The 19,790-nt window shown below is 44.4% G+C and overlaps 8 protein-coding genes across 9 annotated transcripts; 3 read left to right on the top strand and 5 right to left on the bottom strand.

Moving 5' to 3' along the window:
• Positions 1 to 86: 86 nt before the first annotated feature.
• Positions 87 to 5,298, bottom strand: LOC108147391. Its single transcript, XM_017273827.1, has 4 exons — positions 5,024 to 5,298; positions 1,228 to 1,606; positions 754 to 1,165; positions 87 to 676 (listed from the first exon to the last, which is right to left on the bottom strand). Exons 2-4 carry the CDS (start codon positions 1,583 to 1,585, stop codon positions 403 to 405), a joined length of 1,044 nt encoding a protein of 347 aa, XP_017129316.1. The 5' UTR covers positions 1,586 to 1,606; positions 5,024 to 5,298; the 3' UTR covers positions 87 to 402.
• A 2,035-nt stretch (positions 5,299 to 7,333) lies between these two features.
• On the top strand, positions 7,334 to 8,678 carry LOC108147532 (ras-related protein Rab-43). Its single transcript, XM_017274116.2, has 4 exons — positions 7,334 to 7,641; positions 7,703 to 7,787; positions 7,963 to 8,219; positions 8,271 to 8,678. Exons 1-4 carry the CDS (start codon positions 7,429 to 7,431, stop codon positions 8,373 to 8,375), a joined length of 660 nt encoding a protein of 219 aa, XP_017129605.1. The 5' UTR covers positions 7,334 to 7,428; the 3' UTR covers positions 8,376 to 8,678.
• Positions 8,667 to 9,997, bottom strand: LOC108147533 (ADP-ribosylation factor-like protein 5A). The gene has a single exon (XM_017274117.2). It carries the CDS (start codon positions 9,453 to 9,455, stop codon positions 8,916 to 8,918), a length of 540 nt encoding a protein of 179 aa, XP_017129606.1. The 5' UTR covers positions 9,456 to 9,997; the 3' UTR covers positions 8,667 to 8,915.
• Positions 9,998 to 10,296: 299 nt separating this feature from the next.
• LOC108147519 lies at positions 10,297 to 12,711 on the top strand. Its single transcript, XM_017274100.1, has one exon. The coding sequence runs from the start codon at positions 10,437 to 10,439 to the stop codon at positions 12,528 to 12,530; it is 2,094 nt and encodes a 697-aa protein (XP_017129589.1). The 5' UTR covers positions 10,297 to 10,436; the 3' UTR covers positions 12,531 to 12,711.
• Positions 12,712 to 12,759: 48 nt separating this feature from the next.
• Positions 12,760 to 14,422, bottom strand: LOC108147520. The gene is made up of 2 exons (XM_017274102.2): positions 14,184 to 14,422; positions 12,760 to 13,795 (listed from the first exon to the last, which is right to left on the bottom strand). Exons 1-2 carry the CDS (start codon positions 14,350 to 14,352, stop codon positions 12,912 to 12,914), a joined length of 1,053 nt encoding a protein of 350 aa, XP_017129591.1. The 5' UTR covers positions 14,353 to 14,422; the 3' UTR covers positions 12,760 to 12,911.
• Positions 14,423 to 14,513: 91 nt separating this feature from the next.
• LOC108147523 (selenocysteine insertion sequence-binding protein 2) lies at positions 14,514 to 15,683 on the top strand. Its single transcript, XM_017274105.2, has 3 exons — positions 14,514 to 15,069; positions 15,123 to 15,343; positions 15,395 to 15,683. The coding sequence occupies exons 1-3, from the start codon at positions 14,552 to 14,554 to the stop codon at positions 15,619 to 15,621; spliced, it is 966 nt and encodes a 321-aa protein (XP_017129594.1). The 5' UTR covers positions 14,514 to 14,551; the 3' UTR covers positions 15,622 to 15,683.
• Positions 15,662 to 17,419, bottom strand: LOC108147522 (gustatory receptor for bitter taste 66a). Its single transcript, XM_017274104.2, has 2 exons — positions 17,107 to 17,419; positions 15,662 to 17,046 (listed from the first exon to the last, which is right to left on the bottom strand). The coding sequence occupies exons 1-2, from the start codon at positions 17,345 to 17,347 to the stop codon at positions 15,701 to 15,703; spliced, it is 1,587 nt and encodes a 528-aa protein (XP_017129593.1). The 5' UTR covers positions 17,348 to 17,419; the 3' UTR covers positions 15,662 to 15,700.
• A 106-nt stretch (positions 17,420 to 17,525) lies between these two features.
• On the bottom strand, positions 17,526 to 19,329 carry LOC108147524 (bax inhibitor 1). 2 transcript variants are annotated; one of them, XM_017274106.2, is made up of 4 exons: positions 19,058 to 19,327; positions 18,426 to 18,879; positions 18,174 to 18,344; positions 17,526 to 17,760 (listed from the first exon to the last, which is right to left on the bottom strand). In XM_017274106.2, exons 1-4 carry the CDS (start codon positions 19,123 to 19,125, stop codon positions 17,722 to 17,724), a joined length of 732 nt encoding a protein of 243 aa, XP_017129595.1. In that variant the 5' UTR covers positions 19,126 to 19,327; the 3' UTR covers positions 17,526 to 17,721. The 2 variants fall into 2 exon arrangements, with proteins under 2 accessions (XP_017129595.1, XP_017129596.1); XM_017274107.2 differs by having other exon boundaries at positions 17,691 to 18,112; positions 19,058 to 19,329.
• Positions 19,330 to 19,790: the final 461 nt, after the last annotated feature.

Raw genomic sequence — 19,790 nt, 5'->3', positions numbered from 1 at the left:
ATTGGACATAACGTATACGCCGTGCTGGCCAAGAATGAAAGCCATTTGTTTATGTTGAAAAACGGCTGCAGCAAAACGTTTGTTAATCGGAATTATTTGTATATTTATTGGACAAGGTTTCATTGGTTGGAATAGTGAGAAGTAACTTCACTGAGATTGGAGGGGATTATGCCACAATTCAATTATTTACAGACCACTAGGCAAACAGAGATACAAAACTAAGCAGTTAACAACGCCTACGACTAACAATAAATACAAAGCGTAAATAAAATAAATAATAATAAATTAATTAGTACACGTTAATTACAAGCAAGTGACTTTGAGGGCGCGCTCAATTCAATCATAATCCTAACAACTAGACGAGGTCAACAATGGGAGTTCGCTTGGGCGGATGGAGTGCTTCTACATATACACATCGTTGTCCCGCTCCCGCGTGCTGGGCAGCTGGATCACCTGCTCCTCATGATACTCGCCCACGGGTCTGTCCGTGGGTTTTGTCCTTTTCGTCTTGGCCGCAGGAGCTGGCTTGCTATATTTGCTGGACAAGGCCTTGAAGATGCTCTTCGGGCAGTCCTTGAAGTAGGGAAAACACTCGCCTGGGGCCTGCTTTCCCTCGCCCACCTCCTGAGCTTGAACGTAATCGGGGACCAGGTCGGAAAATGGGGACTTTGTGACCCTAAAAAGAAGAGCATTTAATTAACAATATTTTATTTCAAGTTTAGTAAATAATTTTAAAGATCTAGTGATACTAACGTTAAAAACAGCTTGGTCATTTCACCAAAGACACCGAATTTCTCCAGACTCCGCGAGTGCATCTCGCAGATGGTCCTCAGCAAACAGGCCTTGCCATCCATGCCGAAGGTGGACAGGAAGTCCTCCACCACGCCGTACAGCAAAACCCTCTCCCCGCCATGGAAAATATGCTGCAATCCGGAGGGAAGTTCCGGAAACTTCGGTCCCTCCTCGTGCACCTTAAACGGATGGTCCTCGTCGCTCCTGCTGCGCTGCTCGCTGAGGTCCCTCTTCCTGCGCTGGACATGCAGATACCGGGCCACGTATTCACCCACCATGTGACCTGCCTCGTGGCCAAAAGAGCGGGCGAATAGCGGCGGCAAATCCCCCAGAGGATTCTGGTTGTCCGTTAGTCCCAGCTTGTCGAAGTCAACTGTGGCGAAACCATCGAAGTTAATTGATTGATCACACGCAGAGAAAGAGTTGACTACTCACTGGTGACGGGAAAGCTGATAGTCAGGTTAGAGAAGAATCCCTCGGGCGGATGGCGCACCAGGGGCATGGCAATGGTTGGAACAAAAGTCAGCGAAGTGCCCGGCGGCAGGGCCAATCGTCCATCATCCGTGATCCAGATGAGACGCTTCTTTCGTATATGCGGCGTGTCAGAGGAGTCCGCTTCGTAGTCCGACCTTGCCTGGGCCTCCGCATCCGCCAGCTGTGCTGCCACATCCAAATCCCGGCCAGCATCCGCCTGTCGATTGAGTGCCAATGCAGTTGGACATAAGCTGACAAGTGGCAGCAGTAGTAGGAGGAGCAGGTGGCTGTGGCGCCTTAACACGTTTTGCAACTCCATCCTTGGCTGAGGTGATCAGTGCTAAGATGGTAATAAGTATTATTAAAAGAGAGGCGAAACAGCTTATTGACAATTGATGATCTTATTAGTATACCCAACTCATGGCTAAGGCGCTTTAAAAGATAAGACCGAACTAACTCAATAACAACACTTCATTTTTTAAATTATGCTTGAATTTTTAAAGCTTATTGAATAATCAAGTCGATGCTGTCATAATAACGTTAAGATGCTAATAATAGTGATTAGAGTGGTTAGAGCCACATGCAATATATTGAACATTTATTGAATGAGAATGCCATTTGGCCATTTGCTAGCTAAGATTGCTCTATTTCAAATGAAACTGAAAACACTGATCGACTGACTTTTATAGCTGTTTAAGTATAGTTCTTATAAATAAGAAGACTGCCTAGTTTGGCTTATTTAAATACTCCTCTAGTTTTCACCGCAAACAAAAGACTAAAGGAACGAACTCGGCTGGCGACTACTTTCAACTAGTCAGCAATTGAGATGGCAAAAGACTGGCCTAATGGCCATCATTATACAACAGTTGTATAACAGCAATTGTGGCACACACACATGGCCTCACCTACTGGTCTACACACCCCTTTCTGCATTCTCAACTAGATTTTGGATCCCACCTCTTTGCGCCTCAAAGCATCCCCCTGTTTTTCAATTTTTTAACTGGTTTCTTTGCTTAGAGCATATGTCGATTTTTTGGGAAAGCTTTCCTCCACTTCTTGGCATTGTTCCAGCTGCAATGGCTTGAACCGTTAGCCTTGGCAGCTTGAGTTCTGATTACAACTTGCAGCAACAGCTACACAAATTCACATCAATCGCAGTTGCTAGGGGAATTGGCAATATGCGTATGTGTTCAGTGAAAGCATGTTTACAAATTGATTTATAATTCTAAACGAAACCAGTTGCAGTAGAAGTCGATTTCACCCCGAAAAGTATTTAAATAGAGCAAGACGCACTTTTACCACACCACAAATGATGCAACTAAGCGAAGAACTTGCCACTTGCCACAGCCGGTTCGCTTTAGTTGGCAATATACTTGTATAGATAGATGAAGTGTTTGCGATCCGTTAGCGATCCGAGGCGATCATTAGAGCCCCAGCCAGAAGCGGCAGCACTTTCCCAAAGGCTGCAATTTTAGATCCAACTGGGAGGTGCAGGTTCCCCATCTATCTAGACCAAGGCAATCCAGCCAACTCGACACACTCCTTCTTCAAAATCATCAACGCAAAGGTTTCGCCAAATTTCTCTCAGTTTGAAGTAAACAAGATATCAGACAGGCTTGTGGGCGTTACTAGTGGTAACAGATCTTTGACTTAAATGCTTGTAAACAAAATCTAGTGCTTTGGTCTGCCAGCAGAATTTAAGTTAACAAAAATAAAAAAGAATTTAAAAAGTGCAAAGATCCAAATGTGTCAAAATGTGATAAATAATATTGATAAATAAATTTAATTACAATCGTTACCTCTGTAAAATTGCTATGTGAAATATATTTTTTTGGTGGCGAAATAGATTTAACTTTTTAAGGTTGCCTAAAGGAATTTCTTTTTTAACTTTCAAACATTTTTCCCGTTTTTTAAAGATGCTAAAGGTCGATTTATTTATTATTTAATTTTGATAAAAACAGTGTAGTTCGGTCAACCAAAAAATTTAATTTAAGTAAGTCAAGTATTTCAGGCTTCATCTCAATCAATTAGCACAAGGTTTGACAGAGTTTCTCGGCAATTACAACGCTTCAAGGAAATTAGGCCTAAGCAAACTCGGTGTCAAGACGTCACTTTGGGCAGACAGGCGAACAGCCGGTGGGCGTGACCATCGAATAGAGCCAAAATGCAGATGAGATTAATTGCAGCTCGGTGATAGAAGCTAGAGCGAAATGGGGTCACTATCTAGGCTGCACATTGAGAAAGAGGAGGACAAGGCGGAGCAGCTGCCTCGGAATGGGCAAGTGCGTTGAGGAAGCGTCACAACTGGCCCGTCCACTATCCCCACTTCACTCTGCTCCGCACCACTCCTAACCAAAGCAATCCTCTTCAGTTGACAGCGACTCTCGCTTATGGCCATGAATGGTGGCCTAACACATGTTGGCCAAGGATCACTTCGACTTCTACGAAAATTAAGTCGAAGCTTAAATGCCTTTCAGGCATTTCAGAAAATAAATTACTACTCTGGTCCAAATATTGGTGAAAATTTAAATGCAGATGTATAATGAATGTGTTTGACTATCAGCTTTAAATATTCATTATATGTGGTTGACTTTTTTTTAACATCAAAGAATCTTAACTAATTATAAAATTATATGGAAAAATAACAAAGGTTTTTATTTAAAAAATGTGTATTTTAAAGCTTTTGAAATATTAAAAAACTATAAACTTTTACGTTTCAAAAACAAGAATAAGTAAAGGCAGCTAAAAACTTCGTTAAATTATTGAAAATTAATTTGTGCGTCTGCTAAGTATTTTTACAACGACCTACTTTAAAACAAGGTTCAATAAGTGACATCCAAAAGGTCCCCTACAAAAAGACCTGACAAGTTCACAGAGATCGTAGAGACTACTATGATATAACTTAAAAGTAGGTAGGGACATTAAATGTGCAAAATATGTTTACATTTATTGAGCATTAGATTTACAACTTTCGGTAGCCAGTTTCACGTGCCAGGGGAATTACCCTTTGGTAAATAACTTGGCAGACACTAACAAACAACAAACACGCAACAAATAGCAGTTGGGAATGTGTGAGGAGTAAGTTGAGGCAGACACATAGATCGAGAAGGAAAGGAGACAGAGACAGAGACAGAGTCAGAGAAAGAGAAAGAGGCAGTGTCCGAGACAGTGAAAAGCCTTGGCAACTTATGGCGAATTAGTGCAGCTGAGCTTTAATTGGCGCCTGCTAAGTATGGACGTATCCACGTCCGTCCGTCAGAATCCAGAGAGTTTTTGCTTTTACGGCGACATAAAGAAATTCACTTAATTTTTGCAGTGAAACCGAAAACTGGGTCAGCAGGTGAGCGCTGGCACTTCAGATCGAATAATAATTTTGATTATTTCATACCCGATCGCAGCCAAGTTGACACACGCCGAAAAGTTCGTTGCTCAAGTCTTTCGTTTTAGCGGGCACGTTGCACCCGCACTGCGAGAAATGCTGCTGGTGCTGAATAATTAATCAGAAATGCGGCAAACAAAACAAAAACAATGGTTGCGAAAGGTAATTTTGACGGAGGAAAGTGCAAGTGCCCACCGGATTTCGATTCGAATTGGATTTGGATGTTGATATGTCCGTGCCTTGAATAAGTGAAGAAATCAATCAAAAAGAGCGGGTGTAGAAAGTTGACAAGCGATAACGCCGGATGCATAACAATTAGGTACTTGGCTTTTATTTTTTTTTTTGGCATATTCTGCGGTAGGAGACTAAGGCTTACATAATCTTCAGTTGCTGAGAAAAATCTCCCGAACTGGTGAGGTTGCCTGTCCTAGTTTCAGCTGCTGAACTCTCCTTCCTCTTCTTATAAAGTTCAGCTGAAGATCAAGCGTGTGTTTCTTTCGAATGCAAAGATCTCAGCACGTTTCTCACTTTTCAAACTGCGCGTGGTGGTCCTTTCGACTGAAGGAAAAGCGCCTGTCAAAGCCTCAATAGGTTTTATGTCTCGGTTTTTCAACTTTTTTCGGGACACGTTCCGACAACCGCGCGCGCAAACGTTTGAAATTCAACTAAAGCGGCCAACGGTCGAGGCGAGCGATAAAAAGCAACGACGAACGGGCCAAACTACAATGCAAAAGTGAGGCCAAGAATTCAGGGGCTCTTGCGGGGAACTCAGGGGGAAGTAGTCGGGCAGAAGCTACCCGCCAGCCAAAACGGCAAACCAGTCAGCCAGGCCTGAAAATATTCGTTTGATCTGGTCTTCGTGTTCGAGAAGCTCTGTGTGAAGTTGCCAATTCGCTGTTTGATTTCCTTTTCCCTGCGAGGAGTATCTCAAGCTACGGGGGAGTGGAAAGATTTAACTGTGGATCCGGAGGGAGCTGGTCTAGCTGGGAGCTGGTCTAGCTGGGGGCACTCCACAGCATTCCTGTGACTCATCGAGAGGGCTTTCCTGGTTGGAAAATAGGTTGCGGCTTGGGCTTATTAAGCTGGAAATTAATTTCACTACTTCAGAGTACACGGAAAAACTGGCATTCTATTTTGTTAAACACTGAGCCGATTAAAATGTATTATTAGAATCTTTACAATCATCATTTAAATTGAAAACCAATACGTTAAAATCTCTTTGAGCAAACAATAGAAGATATAGGTTAATTAGACTCTAGGAACTAAAAAATATCTTTAAATTTTATAATCATAATTAAAATTGACCACCAACACATTAAAAGTTGTATTTAAACAAACAAAAAAAGAGGTAAAAATTAAATATTTAAAATAATTAATATAAAGAGACTTAATTTATATTAATTGACACGAAACCTTCTTTTTCAGCACAGCATTAAAGGTTAATTATTTTTTTTTTTTTTGGCAACCTTTTAATAATAAACTGGTATTTTTAGAAAAAGTTTGTTGAGTTTCGAAACTCATACATTTCATTTGAAATCTCTTCATTAATTGAAAGAAACGCAAGATACCATCGAAAACATTATTTTCTCGAATGATAGTGATCGTTACTTGTCTTTTTTTCCCGTGTGGACCACGTCCATCAGCATCGGGCCAATCGTGGGACAAGTTCTCGACTAGACTTTGGCCCCCAGATCGTCTTAGGCCGGCACAATTAAACTTTCCATGCGAAATGGATGCGACAGTGCGTGCGCGCAGGCGCATCTGGCATGCGGTTTCCAATTCGGTTGGCAATCGAAGCAGTTGGCCAGCTTATTTGCATGAGGTGAGATGCATAGAACATGTTTCTCGGCCACTTCCGCTGCGGTTTGAAAGTGAGTCTCGTTTCGCTGTTTAGAAGCAAAAGTTGAGATGTGGGTCAAGGTCTCTATTTGGCAAAGATTTCCGTGGGGAAAACATGTGGAATTTCTTGAAAACACACCATAAATGTTAACAATCCCATAAAACGAACTCTTTAGCGTCAAATGGCGCCATCATCAAGGTACGTGGTGAAAATTTATTGGAGTCCCCAGCATTATCAGAAAACCTGACCTACGTGATCGCCGCCTTAATCGGGCTATGTACCCCGATTCACATGGATTTGCACGCAAGTGGGCTTTCCATTTGTATATCATTTAAAGAAATCGTCAACGTATTTACAGCTTTATTGCGTAATGTCACAATCTACAAAATAGATTTTCATTTCTAAATGACTGGTGCATGCTGGCATGTCGGTATTGGAAAATCGTGTAAATTGGCTGTGGTCGAAATTTTAAAACAATAAAATATAATGTTCACAGCTAACTTAAAATATATCTTTTATATTTTCCAATATTATTGCTATTAATTTTTAAAGTTAAGATAAATAATAGAGGTTATGAGCTTTTTTGATATAAATTAAGTGAACTGATTCTGAAATAATTTTCCTTTAATTGAAAAATTCTATCAAATTTCACAGTAATAAAACTATAGACAATTAATTAATTTTCATATTCAATTTCTACTACCACAAAAAGCATAATTTGAATTTTAGCTCTCAACTTCATTTAGAGATGACAAAATTATTTTCGATATCAAACAGCAAAATTAAAAACATCTTAAGCACATATCGATGACCCACCTATCGATAGCCAACAGCTGATATTGCGTATCAATTAAATTTAGTTTTACTTCACTCTTTGTTGTCATTGCAAAACAAGGGCCGCAGGCAAGGGAGACCTGTAAACGGCCAGAACGGTGGCCAAAAGATGACCGCCCGTAATCCACAGACGCTGATGGCACTGCCAAACGAGGAGAACTTCGACTTTCTGTTCAAGATTGTCCTGATTGGTGACTGCGGGACGGGGAAAACTTGCATAGTGGACAGGTTTAAAACTGGAAACTACATAGAACGTCATGGGAACACCATCGGAGTGGACTTCTCCATGAAGACCATTGCCGTGGAGGGCAAGCAAATCAAGGTGCGAATAGGATTACCAAACTTTTCAGCCTCTTATGACTCATATCCTTTCACTTTCTTAGCTGCAAATTTGGGACACTGCTGGTCAGGAGAGGTTTCGCACTATTACGCAGAGCTATTATCGCTCGGCCAACGGGGTCTTAATTGGTGAGTCCAGTATCTTTCGGTTTCGGGGCCTACGCCCATCCATTTGTCATGGCAAATAAGTACTACTGATAACTACTGAACGCTTTAAAATGATTGCCTGGCGCTGATTTTAATAGCGCAGCGCCTTATCAGTGGGTGTTTGTTTACTTAAAACAACCATGTGTTTTTCTTGCAGTTTACGATATCACCAAGCGGTCTTCCTTCTCCAACCTGCAAAAGTGGATCGAGGAGGTGCGCAGGTACACGGCTTCCAATGTTTTGATAATCCTGGTTGGGAACAAGTGCGACTTAGAGGAGCAGCGTGAAGTGGACTTCGAGGAGGCGCGCCAGATGTGTCAATATATACCTGAGATCCTGTTCGTGATGGAGACATCTGCCAAGGAGAATATGAATGTGGAGGACGCCTTTCGCTGCCTGGCCAACGAACTTAAGGTGGGATTCCTCCTCTTACTGTAAACCAAACTAATAATACTCCTATGACAGCGCCAGCACGACGCCAACAATGTGGAGGAGGTGCCGGAAAACACAATAACTTTGGGCCAGGGAAAGCCTTTAAAGAGCTGCAGCAGCTCCTGCAATCTCACCTAGATCTTTGACCCACTGACCCCGCTCTTTATTTTGCTTTTACTTTTGTGATCAAATTGTTTGTGTGGCTATATTTTAGTATGCTAACGTTTTAACCTAATCCTAGACACTAACTTTTACACAACCATGTATTTATTTTAGACGATAGAGTACAAACAATCTCACACATCAGCGAATCGAGCCAACAATGTCAATTACAAGGCAATGCTCAGAGAGGCAAATACGTCCATGCGTCCACTTCTCTATTTGTAATTTGTATTCAATTTGATACGCGACAGTGTCGAAATAAACTCGTTTATTTTGTAATTTTATTGGAAGTATCGTAGTTAATTGGCTTAGCTCCTAGACATTATCCATATACACGTAGATTTAAATCGTTGAGGGGTCTCCCGATCAGACGTATTTTACACTAAATAAAATTGGCTTGGCAACAACTTTTCAAACAATTTGGAAACGCTTAAAAATTGTTTATATCAAAATTGGTTTACTTTCTCTAGTCAGCTAGTTGTTAATGATTAATTAGCTAGTATAGCGTGTGGCGGGTCATTTGTTCTTGATGCGCTGCACTATCCACTCCAGTCCTTGGTAGAGTCCTTCGCCAGTGAGCGCGCAGCAGGCCTGAATGTGCCACTGGTGCTTTTTGATAGAGGTCAGGTCCAGTTGCCGCGATATTTCCGCCGCTGACATGGAACCCTTGAGGTCCTGCTTGTTGGCGTAGACCAGCAGGCTGGCCTTGCTCAGATCCTCGTGCTGCAGCATTCGGTACAGCTCTTCCCGCGTTACGGCCAGCCTTTCCCGATCCGTGGAGTCGATGACCATGATCACCAGCTCTGTGTTCGTGTAGTAGGTGCTCCAGGCGGCTCGGAGGCTCTGCTGACCGCCCAGATCCCAGACCAGGAAGTGGATATTCCGCCAAACGACCTCCTCCACATTGGAACCGATCGTGGGACTGGTGTGGACCACCTCGTTCATGAGGAACTGGTACAGGATAGTCGTTTTACCCGCATTGTCCAGACCGACCATCACCAACTTGTGCTCCTCGTTGCCAAACATCCGCCACAGTCGCGATAATAACAGTCCCATATTGGAGTCCTATATATTTATTTGTTGATTATGCTGCAGCTGCTATTGTTGTTTTTACCGATTGGTGATTTGATTTCGGACGATGACGACGATTGCCTCACACACAGGTTATCGGCTGGCTGGCCTGTGTGTATGCGTGCAAATGCGAGGTGCGTACGTATGTGTGTGTGGGTGTAAGTGAACGTGAAACTTTGTTGTTGTTTCCTCAGGGGAAGGCGAAGGCCGAACGGTAAATTATTCACTGATTTAACTATGCACTCCCCACACACACACACGCGCAAAAACACACTCCAGTTATTGTTGTTGCTTGATTTTTTTGGATGGGTTTGATTGGCAACTTCCTAGTGGTTTTCCTTTGAGTGGTTTCCTTTTTCTCGTTGCAACAACTGATGCGTGGTCGTTTACAATTCGCAGTGGGTCAGGAGCTGCCGTTGTGGTTAATTAAATTAACGCAGTTTTAATTAAAAAAGTAAACAGTAAAAGTGATTAATTAACATCACTTGGAATCGATAGTGTTGCTATCGATAACGGCGGGCAGTGTGCGACAGTGTGTAGAGACTAGAAGGACCGTCTGGCAATTGGTGTTGAAAAACGTTGCCTGCTTATCATATGGTTTAATATATTTAATGTGGCTTAACAAATTATTAGAAAGCTTATTTATCAGGCGTATAATTATTTAATTTTAAAATATATTGCCTTCTTATATATTTATTTTATACAAGTTAATGTTTGTATTAGATTTTTAATTTGCGTCCAAATAAAAACTAAAGCTTATCTACGATTGAAAAACTTTAAGCGTATTGTAAACATTGAAAATAATTTTGAATATATCTTTTAAGTGCCTGTTCACAAACTGTTCCACGATTTTGACACGTTTCCCAGCACTGCCAATTTAGCAGTGTAACCAGCATTTCTGTGAACATCTGTTCGCGCGGTGGCTGTTGTTGTTTTTGTCCACCAATTAGCTTCGCACCGGTTGCAATGAAAATAATTGCTTACCTGGTGCTTTTGGCCCTCTCAGTTGGTCAGTTGAACGCCTCCAGGTCCCCCAAATCCGACCAGGTGATCATCGGCGAGTGCCCCGGTCGCAGTGTGTCCCAGATTCGAGCGGAAGCGGCCGAGTCCGAGATCTCGTTGCTTTTCTACTACGTGTCGTGGGCCAGCGAAGCCCGGCAGGCCCGACTGGTGTACAATGGACTGGCTCACTACTACCAGGAGTACGCCTTCTTTGGGGCCATCGACTGCTGGCATCTGCAGTGCAACTGCAGCCGCACGTTGATGCCGGCGCCCGGAGTCGTTGGAGCAGGCGGCTATCCGGACAAATGGCCCACTCTGGTGGTGCGCTACGGCCAGAAGCAGATGCTGCAGTACCAGGGCGCTTGGAGCTTCGAGGAGCTGGCCCGGTTCATGAACCACCTGCTGCAGCCGCTGGACCGGGCGCACAGCAGCCAGGAGCTTGCCGCCATCCGAAAACACTCGGATGCAGTGGTTCTGGGCCTGATAGACTCGCCGGACAATCCAGCCTTCAAGCGATACCTGGCCGCTGGCCTGCGCTGGCTGGAACTGGATCCGGAGAGGAATATCCGCTTCACAGTGAACTTCGGCAGCAGTGCCCATAAGATGCTGAAGGCGCCAGACTCCAGACTGCCCCAATTGATAGTCATCGACAGTCGAAATGGAGTGCATACGTTCACCAGTACTTCCGGTGACTGGAAGACAATGGACATTCTGCGCTGGGTGCGGAACACTCTAAAGAACATGTCACTGTTCTCCAACGGATATGGCACCCCCATGACCATTGCCATGAAGGCGCGCCATGTTCCCGTGCTGGCCATGGGTGTGCGGATGAATCACTACCACCATGCCAGTGTCATGGGTGAGGAGATGGCCACTGCTCAAAAGAAACAGTCTGAGGGGTGCGAGGATTACTGGAACACATCGGAGGAGCAGGCGAATGATTCCTTCTCACTAATGCAATTTCCCAAAGAGCTGTTTTGGGACACAGATCAAGCGCAGAGCTGCCATCCCATCTGGAGAAAAAGCCAAGCCACGTTGGCCAACTATTATCGGATTAACTCGTACCTAAACCACGTTTGGAGGCAGTTCGCTCACAGCAATCACCTAAGAAATCGAAAGGTTCCCCTCCTGCTGAGGCTGCACTCGCGGAATCTCTGCCTGGCTCACTCGCAGCATGGAACGCCGGCCATGAAGATCGGGATTGCCAAGATGGTCACCAAGTATGGCCAACTCATTTGGCAGCACTCTGCAGAGCATGCCGCCCACAATCGTTCGCTGGGGGTGGTGATCTTTGATTCGGTAAAGTATCGGGACTATCTGCATCAGCTCGGCATCCCGCAGCACCATCAGCAGGTTCAGGTTTTCATTGTGGATGCGGCGGAGGAGTCGATGTACGTGATGCCTCAGCAGCATACCTTCTCGTATGTGGCACTAAAGGATTTTATACGGCAGTTCTACGCCAGAACGTTGCCCAGGACTCACAGGAACGCGCCTGCTACGATGGATTCGGGGTACAGCCGGAAATACAACAGGCAAATGTTGCTCAAGGCGCTCCAGCAACCTAACGCCACCAACGTGGTATTTATGCATCGCCCGGACTGCGCACTATCTGGCGTTTTGTCGCAAGCGTTCCTGCAGGTTTCGGCGCTACTGAGCAGCGCCGAAGTGCACTTCGTTAGCTTCGATAGCCAGGCCAACGATCTGCCCTGGGAACTGGCCATGCCGATCTCGCCGTCGCTGATTGTCTTCCCGCAGGCAAAGCCCACCGAATCCGTAGTGTTCCCCACCGACGTGCGAATTGATGTCCAAAGCGTATTCGCCTTTGTGATCGCCCAACTGGAGCCGGAGCAGCAGGTGCGTTCGGTCCTGGCCAGCTGCAGGCGGCGGATGCGAAACGTGAGGAGCTGCCTAGACTTTGCCCGCAACCTGGTCCTGCAGCACGTCAGCCAATACCTGAAGTTCTGGGAGATTTACGAGCGGGAACGGGACGCCATACTCTCCCACCTCAAGGAGTTCAACGATTTGCACATGTCCATCGAGAGCAGCATTCGGTTATAGCGAATTCCCTCCGAACTAGACTCTTACCTAGTACTTACCGTTGATAATTCCAGGGTAAGCAACTGCCTACCCGCTTACTTGTAGCTTGTAAGTTCAAAGTTGTCTCGTCATAAGGTATTTAACACTCATAGTTGTATCGAATTATACATAAATAAAAGGTAAATCAATTTATTAACAACAACAAAGAATGTAAAGAAATCATTTTGAGTTAAATTGAAACTTTGGTATATTTCAAGTTGTTTATTTATTCGACATCCGAGACGGGCAAACAATTTTATTGTTTTCGCATACATAAGCTTTTTTCTTATATGTAAACAAACTCAGTGGAGACTGAAGTTTGGAAAAAATAAACATTAAGTTGTTATCCAAAAACATTCCAATCTAAATAACAACGAATGTTGAAAAATTGAAAAGATCTGCCACATGAAGATAGCCCGTATTCAACTGAGCCGAACGAAGTTTCTGGAGCAGGACCTCAGAAGTTTTAAGGCATTTCTTAATTTCCACCTGATTCATACGCACGAATATGTTGTGTCCCCTTGCCCAGAAAAATTCCAGCCGGCCAGCTCGTAGATGATCCACCAAATGGCTCCACATCTCCACCAAAAGAGTGCCTAAGTCCCTTTGCCAGTCAACTTCGTCAATTCGAAGGAGCAACACTGTTTTCAACATATAGCTGGACAAGTGCGGCAACGTCATAACGTGGGCGTCCCTTAATCCTTTCATCAGACGCAGCACGTTCTTCAAATTATCCGAACCCTTCATCATTTCACGCTCCCAGTGGGGTGCACAAACCATGAATGTGGTCTTAGCCTTTGACTTCAGCATCTTTTGCGGAATAGCGAACCAAGGCCAATTTGCGCGGACCTCGGCACGGACTGGAGGAACCTTAAGTGGCCATTGCCGTCCCGTGAATTCAAAAGCCGGCACCAAATCGAAAGAAATGGAGCGACTTTTGCCTACGGCTACAATTGTATGGGCACAGCCATATCCCTCAAGAGTGTATCTTAATTTGTAAGTTTGGCCACTGGAGCTGGTAAACGTTGGATATGACTCGAACACCTTATGGAATGCATTGCGCAACCAATCTTGAACTTGAAGGCGATGGATGCGTTGGCACGGTGCTACAATCAAAGTTCCCTCCAAATAGATAAACCCATCATTGATACTTGCAGAATTCGGGCTGATATCAAATGGAAATTTGAGTTTCATGTGCAAGTCAAATTCATCGGGAACGTCCAGTTTCACGCGGTCCAAGTAGCTTCCTATAAATAAAAATACTTTTTATAACTACATTTTTTTCTTGGAAAAATTGATATAATAATGAAGGAATTTATCAATTTAATGTGTACACTCTATAATCAGGCCCCTCAAGGTCAATATTTCGATCACACATAAAATTCACAATAAAAAATACATTTCATGGGAAACTGCACGTTGGAGTAGTTCAAACTGATAACTTTGGTTATCTCTTGTAATTACGAGGGTAAAAAAAACCCCCTAAGGGGTTACAACTTATAAGTATGTAAGTTTGCAACGTTTTATTGGCTTTCTGTCGATTCTGAGAACTTTAAAATAATATTTTATTTGATGGATTTGTGTCGGTTGCTCACAAGTTCACAAAACTCGATTGTTTAATATCAAATTACTTACCACCCAGGCTTAGTCCGTCGAAAACGTTGCGAAAAGTGGCGTCTACTCGTTTTAGTTCCTCTACCACATAATTTTGAATTTCCTCAGCGTCTTTTGTATAAACGGCCCGGCTTTTATCAGAAATTAACAATTTCTCCAAAATCGTTTGCAAATGCGAAGCAAAGCTCATTTTTACTTGGAAACCAAATTAAGAACTGTGAATGGTGGAGCTTCTGAAGACAAATGATGAGTATTATTCTGGGTTTCCCCTTTTTATGGGACGGCTACATTTGTTTGCCAGCACTGCCTTTTTGTTATCAAGTGTGGTGAAAACGGCTGAACAACATTAAAGCGTTGATCAACACTGCTTTAGAGATGCTCCAGCAAAAATGTCCCGAAATTCCGACAAAATAAACCTTATAGACCAATGCACTTACCAGAAAATTAGCAAAAACGATGATAAAAGCACAGAGACCAGGAACACTCCGCGAAGCTCCAAGTACAAAAACAAGCACAGGAAACCGGAGCAGCAAGCGTCGCTCCTGGACTTCGTCGTCAAGCGGCCAACGCAGCGGCAGATCAAGGCCAGAAAAACCAGAAAGCCACATTTAATCATAACAAGGAGTATCTATATAGCAACCAAATCCAAGGGCAAAACGCGTCTCGATCCCAAGATAAAGGTTACGAAATTAAAGAAGTCCGTACGTAGCTATCGCACTTTGAAAAGGGCTGATAGGGAAGTCGCTGAAAAGGAAACTGATGAACTCGTGGCAGGTTGTCCAGAGATCCATGAAGATGCTATTCCTGTGGAACAACATGTCCAGAAGCTAACTCTGAATGAGCCCGCTCCCAAAAACAGTCCTCAAGCAAAGGAAACTCATTCCATACACTCACGACGCTTCAGAAGGTTTGCTCTTCGCGTTTATACTCCTTAAAGATATCATTTATAATCCTCTCCAGCTATTGCGACAATTGCACCCGCCCGCGCCTCAAGGAGTTGACCATCCAGCTGCTCAAGGACTTGGATCGCTTCCAGAAGCGTGCATTTGCCAAAAACGAGATCAAAGCCCGTGCACATCCCCGTTTGGTTTTGGGTTTTCGCGAGGCTCTGGCCAGGCTGAGGATCAACAAGGTGAAACTGCTACTCCTGGCCACCGATTGTGAGATCTGTCCGGGAGAAAGTGAGTAACCCAAACATTTGGAAGACAATAGATAACAATTTCGTTTTGTAGGTGGTCTGGATGAGACCATAGAGGGCTTGAAATTTCAGTGCCAGCAGCAAAAAGTGACCTATTGCTTCCCTCTGGTCAGAAGGGAGCTAGCATATGCCCTACAAAAGCGGGGACAGATCTCCTGCGTGGCCATACTAGACTTCGATGGAGCTAATGCCATATATGCTGATCTTCTCAAAGAAGTCGAGGATGCTCGTGCCGAATATAAACGCCGAGTTGCTTTGTGAGAGTTTATTTAGTGCCAAAGCCAAAAATAAAAGTGCCAGGAGGTGCTCTAAATATTGAAAAATTCAAAAACGCGTAGCTTTAGCCCGCCGGCGTAAGCATGGTGGTGGTCACCAGGTCGTGCAGCGTGGAGCTGCCATTATCCATATCGGTGGCGGCACCAACCAAGCCGGCGGTATCATTCAGCGAGTTGAACGTCTGGATGGCCTCTTTGGCCTGCTGGGCGGCCAAATTGAACTGGATCAGAATGATCAGGTAGCTGGTGATCCCGCCACTCACGCCATACAGTGTCTCCATGTCCAGAGTGAAGAAGCCGCAGGCAGAAAAGTCCACCGAGTGGTTGAGCAGCTTCAGCGACAAGTGGTTTACTATTTCGTAGAGAAGATTGTCATCTGCCACCACACCGCACTTGTGCAGACTGATGCCAGTGCGCTTGGAGGCCTGCGAAGTCTTCCAGCTCAGGTAGATGAGGTACACACACTTTCCGGACGTATAACTCAGGACGATGACCGTGATGAAAGGATTCTTGGCGGAGCGGAACAGTGAGGGAATCGACTGGAACTGTGTGGCGCAGTAAAGGAAATACAATTGAGCCGTAAAAATCAGGAACCCATAGGCCATCAACGACAGGATGGGATAGCTCCACAACTCGTTCATAGCCTTGCCAATCTCGCAGATCTCGTCGTGCACCTGGCACAGAGTGTTTAGCTTGTCCTCTACTTTGGCAGCATTTCCCAGTTCGCTTTCGTGGACCAAATTGGGGGCCAAGGGGTTGGGTGGAGGCTTACCGGTGGCCGCATTGATTGGTTCTCCAAAAGAGTTCATGGAGTGGGCCACGGGAGCCACCTTATTCTTTCCCGAGCCCGACACCGAATTCTTTCCAATAGAACCCATGTCCAGGCCTCCAAGTTCCTTGTACAGATACTCCAGATTGCTGTCATACTGAGGCGGCTGGGAGCTATCCAACGGAGGTGGGACATCCCGGCCGCCTTGGAGCCACAGCTTATACTTCTCGTGTGTGTCCACCAGCTCCTCCAGCGTAGCATTGATGGCCTCAAAACGCTCTTTCAATGCATAAAGCGAAACAGCAAACCAGATCTTGTCCAGCGTGTTAATGAACGTGGGAATAGCCGACACTAGCCACAGCAAGGACATCCATTGCGAGTAGTCGACTAGCTTGAGATACGTGGCCAGCAAAATGGACAACTCAAAGATGACCGTCATGACGAGCATGATCCGGATGCGCCGACCAATGGTACTATTGTCCATCACACAGTTCTCCTTGTACAGACGCTCGTCCACCAGACGGATGCGCTCGTAAATATCACCAATCCTGCCCTGGTTTCGTAGGGCGGTCAACTGGTCGCTGGCCATCATGATGAGCCCAATATAGGTCAGGAACAAGCCAATCACAAAGGTCAAGGTGCCTGAGAAGGAAAAAAACTAGGTAATGAGTTTACCCCTTCCATGGGTTATGCTTCACTGACTCTGCGAGGCTTTGAGAGTTCGGTCCTCCTCCCCGAAGGAGTAGATTAGAAAATTGTAGGCCAAAACGTAGACGATAAGAGTGCCAATCATGTAGATCATGCCATTGCGAGATTTCTCCATCCGATTCCGGGAGCGAAACTTCTCCAGATCTTGCGGCAGAATCCCGGCTATCTTTGATATGAAGAACAGCTGCTGAAACTGCTGCAATAGGGGTTGCACTGTATCCTCCGTCTGCGCCATCCTGTCCGTTGGAAACTAAAACTTCGAATGACCAACTTCGTCCAACGTTTAGCTATTACCTGCAGCTTGCACTTAGCCTAATTAAATGGCCCTCCAACCCCCAATCGATACTATCAACATGGTCAATCTAGTGCGCCGTGTTTGGTCAACTCCATTTGCGACTATAATGCGGATGAGCTGACTTTTTGTGGTATTTATTGAATAGGGAATTTGCATGGGTTTCATATTGAACAGTTGTGTGTAAATTTAAAGCCAAATGTACACGGCCCTTTATAATTTATATGCGAATAAATTTTTAGAAAGAGATAACTACCAACCGCCTTTTCCCTCGCCAGATGTTTTGTTTTGCTGGTTGGGCTTGTTTAAAGATTGACTTAGTTTCTCTTGCGACGTTCATTCTGTTTACGCTCCTCCTGCAAAAAATAATGAGTATTACTATTTATTTCCCATTGTTTTCAAAGCCAAGGTCACAAATATAGTTTCACAAACAGCTAGAAAACTTTGCAAAAAGTTCCATTCGCAGTTCCCGGAAATAAATATACTTCCCACAAGTGTTTACAAACATCCGAGGATCCTAGCCTGACTTTGTGAAAGTATACTTATTGCCTTGGCTGCATGAAATACCGTTTGAAATGGTTTATCACAGCGAATTTCATTTTGGAAAGCTTTTGCAAAGTGATTAGCGACTGTTCAAGGATTATCTGACCAAGATAATTCGGCCGATTCGATTGGGCGTTAATCGCCTTAAACCATGAAAGTCTTGAGCTGAGTGAAGTTGGCTATACAGCAATTGATCGGTGGAGTTAGCCCAGTCCTGATGACCTACCTTTTGTGTCAGGATAATCAGCAAACGACGGAACATGCTAAGCACATCGAAGAACAGATCTAGGGCATGCTGCACCACATCTCGGTTTCCGTTCCGGCACTTCTCCACGATGTTCTGGGTGTCATAGACGATGAAGGCTGCCATCACGAAAACACCGACGTAGAGTTGAGTCTATAAAAATGTATATTTTATATTTAATAATAGGTAATAAGACTTAAAAAGATTTGAAAAGTAGAAATATGTTTCACTCACCACTTGCACGAAATATGACTTGAACACCATGTTGAAGAGACTCAATAGGGCCATGGTGTTGATGACGCTGACCAGCATTCCGCCCAGGTACAGGTACTTGCCCTGCTCGGCCAAGAGGGCGGCCAGGGAGAGCGTGACGAAGGTGACAAAGGTGCCGGTGAGGGCCGATAGGATAATGGCCGGATTAATGCTGCATATATAGCCGAGGAGCGGTCCGAGGGTCTGGCCAGAGCAGAATCCGAATGCGTAGAGCATGCTCAGTCGTGTGTAGTAGTTCTTGCCATCGTCTTTGTAGAAGTGCAGGCCCAGGACCAGGATCAGTGTGGCCACCGCCGCCAGGACTCCCAGATCGAGGAAGCCGCGCATCTGGAGCAGGGCTCCCATGGCCGTGGCGGCGGCAGTGCTGCCCAGGACCATGTAAACCTTGGACAGGTGCTCGCGCACGTAGGGCTCACTGGGGGCAAGGAAGGAAGAGGAGGAGGAGTCATAAGTATACCATTAGTTTCAAGGCCCATCGATCCGGTGGTCGACCAACTGTTGATGTGGTTGGATACCAAAACAACACGTCAGTGTGACGCAGTTGAACCCAAGACTTTGCGCTTTGCGATGACCCATCGGCACGTAATACTTACTAACGGTCACCGAGGCCGTTCATAAACGTCTGGAATCGTTCGTGAATGAAATTTGCAGTGTCTGCCATAATGGTCTTTCTTTTCTAGAACTTTATGTTCCTACTTTCCGGTTAAAGTTTAAATTCTGGATCAAACGGAGGAGAATGCGAACTGTTGAGGTCGAAGTTTTATATCTGACTGTTTGTTTTGGTGCGCCTACTTCAGCTAGTCTCTTTTTTCTCGTTTTCCTTTCTGTATTTCACAAAATTTTCTTCGCCTTTATCAGGTTTCAGTGTTGGGTAACTCTGCAGTTGCTGCAGCGAAAGATGATAGCTTAGCTTTTTACAGCTATATTTAGCTTGTACTTTAAAAGCCTTTTTAAATTTATTTAATCCTTTTAAATAATCGGCAAAAACTGATCCTCAATATCCTAAGTATAAATAATATTGGAATTACTTTCGCCTCTTAACTCCCTATTTTGGAAAATGAAAAGTGTTGGTCCATCAGCGGCTTTGAGAGTAGTAAGAAAAACCAGACTTTTATTTGAATCACCAGTATCAGTTATGGAATATCTTTTTGCTAGAAAAATCAAAATTCCGTCAACACTGGTGATAAGGGAATGTTTTGGCTTTTTTACCTGCGTCAGTGCTGGTTAACGGTTAAATTTTACGAACCTTCCAGATGGTTGTATTAATGACGTGTGAGGTGCGCTCGTCATACTTTCCATTTGAAAAGTAACGAAGTTCGATACGTC

This window comes from Drosophila elegans, unplaced genomic scaffold, assembly GCF_018152505.1.
Source record: "Drosophila elegans isolate 14027-0461.03 unplaced genomic scaffold, ASM1815250v1 contig_208, whole genome shotgun sequence".
NCBI classification, from domain to species: Eukaryota; Metazoa; Arthropoda; class Insecta; order Diptera; family Drosophilidae; genus Drosophila; species Drosophila elegans.
Note: the sequence above shows the minus strand (reverse complement) of the source record. Positions and strands in the feature narration are given on the sequence as shown.

Coding starts and splice junctions, on each gene's coding strand:
- LOC108147520 (XM_017274102.2), bottom strand. CDS start 14,352: ATGAGCTTTGCTTCGCATTTGCAAACGATTTTGGAGAAATTGTTAATT. Junction 13,796..14,183: donor CGACGGACTAAGCCTGGGTG/GTAAGTAATTTG, acceptor TTTTATTTATAG/GAAGCTACTTGGACCGCGTG.
- LOC108147524 (XM_017274106.2), bottom strand. CDS start 19,125: ATGGCAGACACTGCAAATTTCATTCACGAACGATTCCAGACGTTTATG. Junction 18,880..19,057: donor AACGGCCTCGGTGACCGTTA/GTAAGTATTACG, acceptor CCTTGCCCCCAG/TGAGCCCTACGTGCGCGAGC. Junction 17,761..18,173: donor TGATTATCCTGACACAAAAG/GTAGGTCATCAG, acceptor TATTTTTTGCAG/GAGGAGCGTAAACAGAATGA.
- LOC108147522 (XM_017274104.2), bottom strand. CDS start 17,347: ATGGCGCAGACGGAGGATACAGTGCAACCCCTATTGCAGCAGTTTCAG. Junction 17,047..17,106: donor AACTCTCAAAGCCTCGCAGA/GTCAGTGAAGCA, acceptor TTTCCTTCTCAG/GCACCTTGACCTTTGTGATT.
- LOC108147532 (XM_017274116.2), top strand. CDS start 7,429: ATGACCGCCCGTAATCCACAGACGCTGATGGCACTGCCAAACGAGGAG. Junction 7,642..7,702: donor TGGAGGGCAAGCAAATCAAG/GTGCGAATAGGA, acceptor TCACTTTCTTAG/CTGCAAATTTGGGACACTGC. Junction 8,220..8,270: donor GCCTGGCCAACGAACTTAAG/GTGGGATTCCTC, acceptor CTCCTATGACAG/CGCCAGCACGACGCCAACAA.
- LOC108147533 (XM_017274117.2), bottom strand. CDS start 9,455: ATGGGACTGTTATTATCGCGACTGTGGCGGATGTTTGGCAACGAGGAG.
- LOC108147391 (XM_017273827.1), bottom strand. CDS start 1,585: ATGGAGTTGCAAAACGTGTTAAGGCGCCACAGCCACCTGCTCCTCCTA. Junction 1,166..1,227: donor TATCAGCTTTCCCGTCACCA/GTGAGTAGTCAA, acceptor GTTTCGCCACAG/TTGACTTCGACAAGCTGGGA. Junction 677..753: donor ATGACCAAGCTGTTTTTAAC/GTTAGTATCACT, acceptor TCTTCTTTTTAG/GGTCACAAAGTCCCCATTTT.
- LOC108147523 (XM_017274105.2), top strand. CDS start 14,552: ATGTCCCGAAATTCCGACAAAATAAACCTTATAGACCAATGCACTTAC. Junction 15,070..15,122: donor CACTCACGACGCTTCAGAAG/GTTTGCTCTTCG, acceptor AATCCTCTCCAG/CTATTGCGACAATTGCACCC. Junction 15,344..15,394: donor TGAGATCTGTCCGGGAGAAA/GTGAGTAACCCA, acceptor TTCGTTTTGTAG/GTGGTCTGGATGAGACCATA.
- LOC108147519 (XM_017274100.1), top strand. CDS start 10,437: ATGAAAATAATTGCTTACCTGGTGCTTTTGGCCCTCTCAGTTGGTCAG.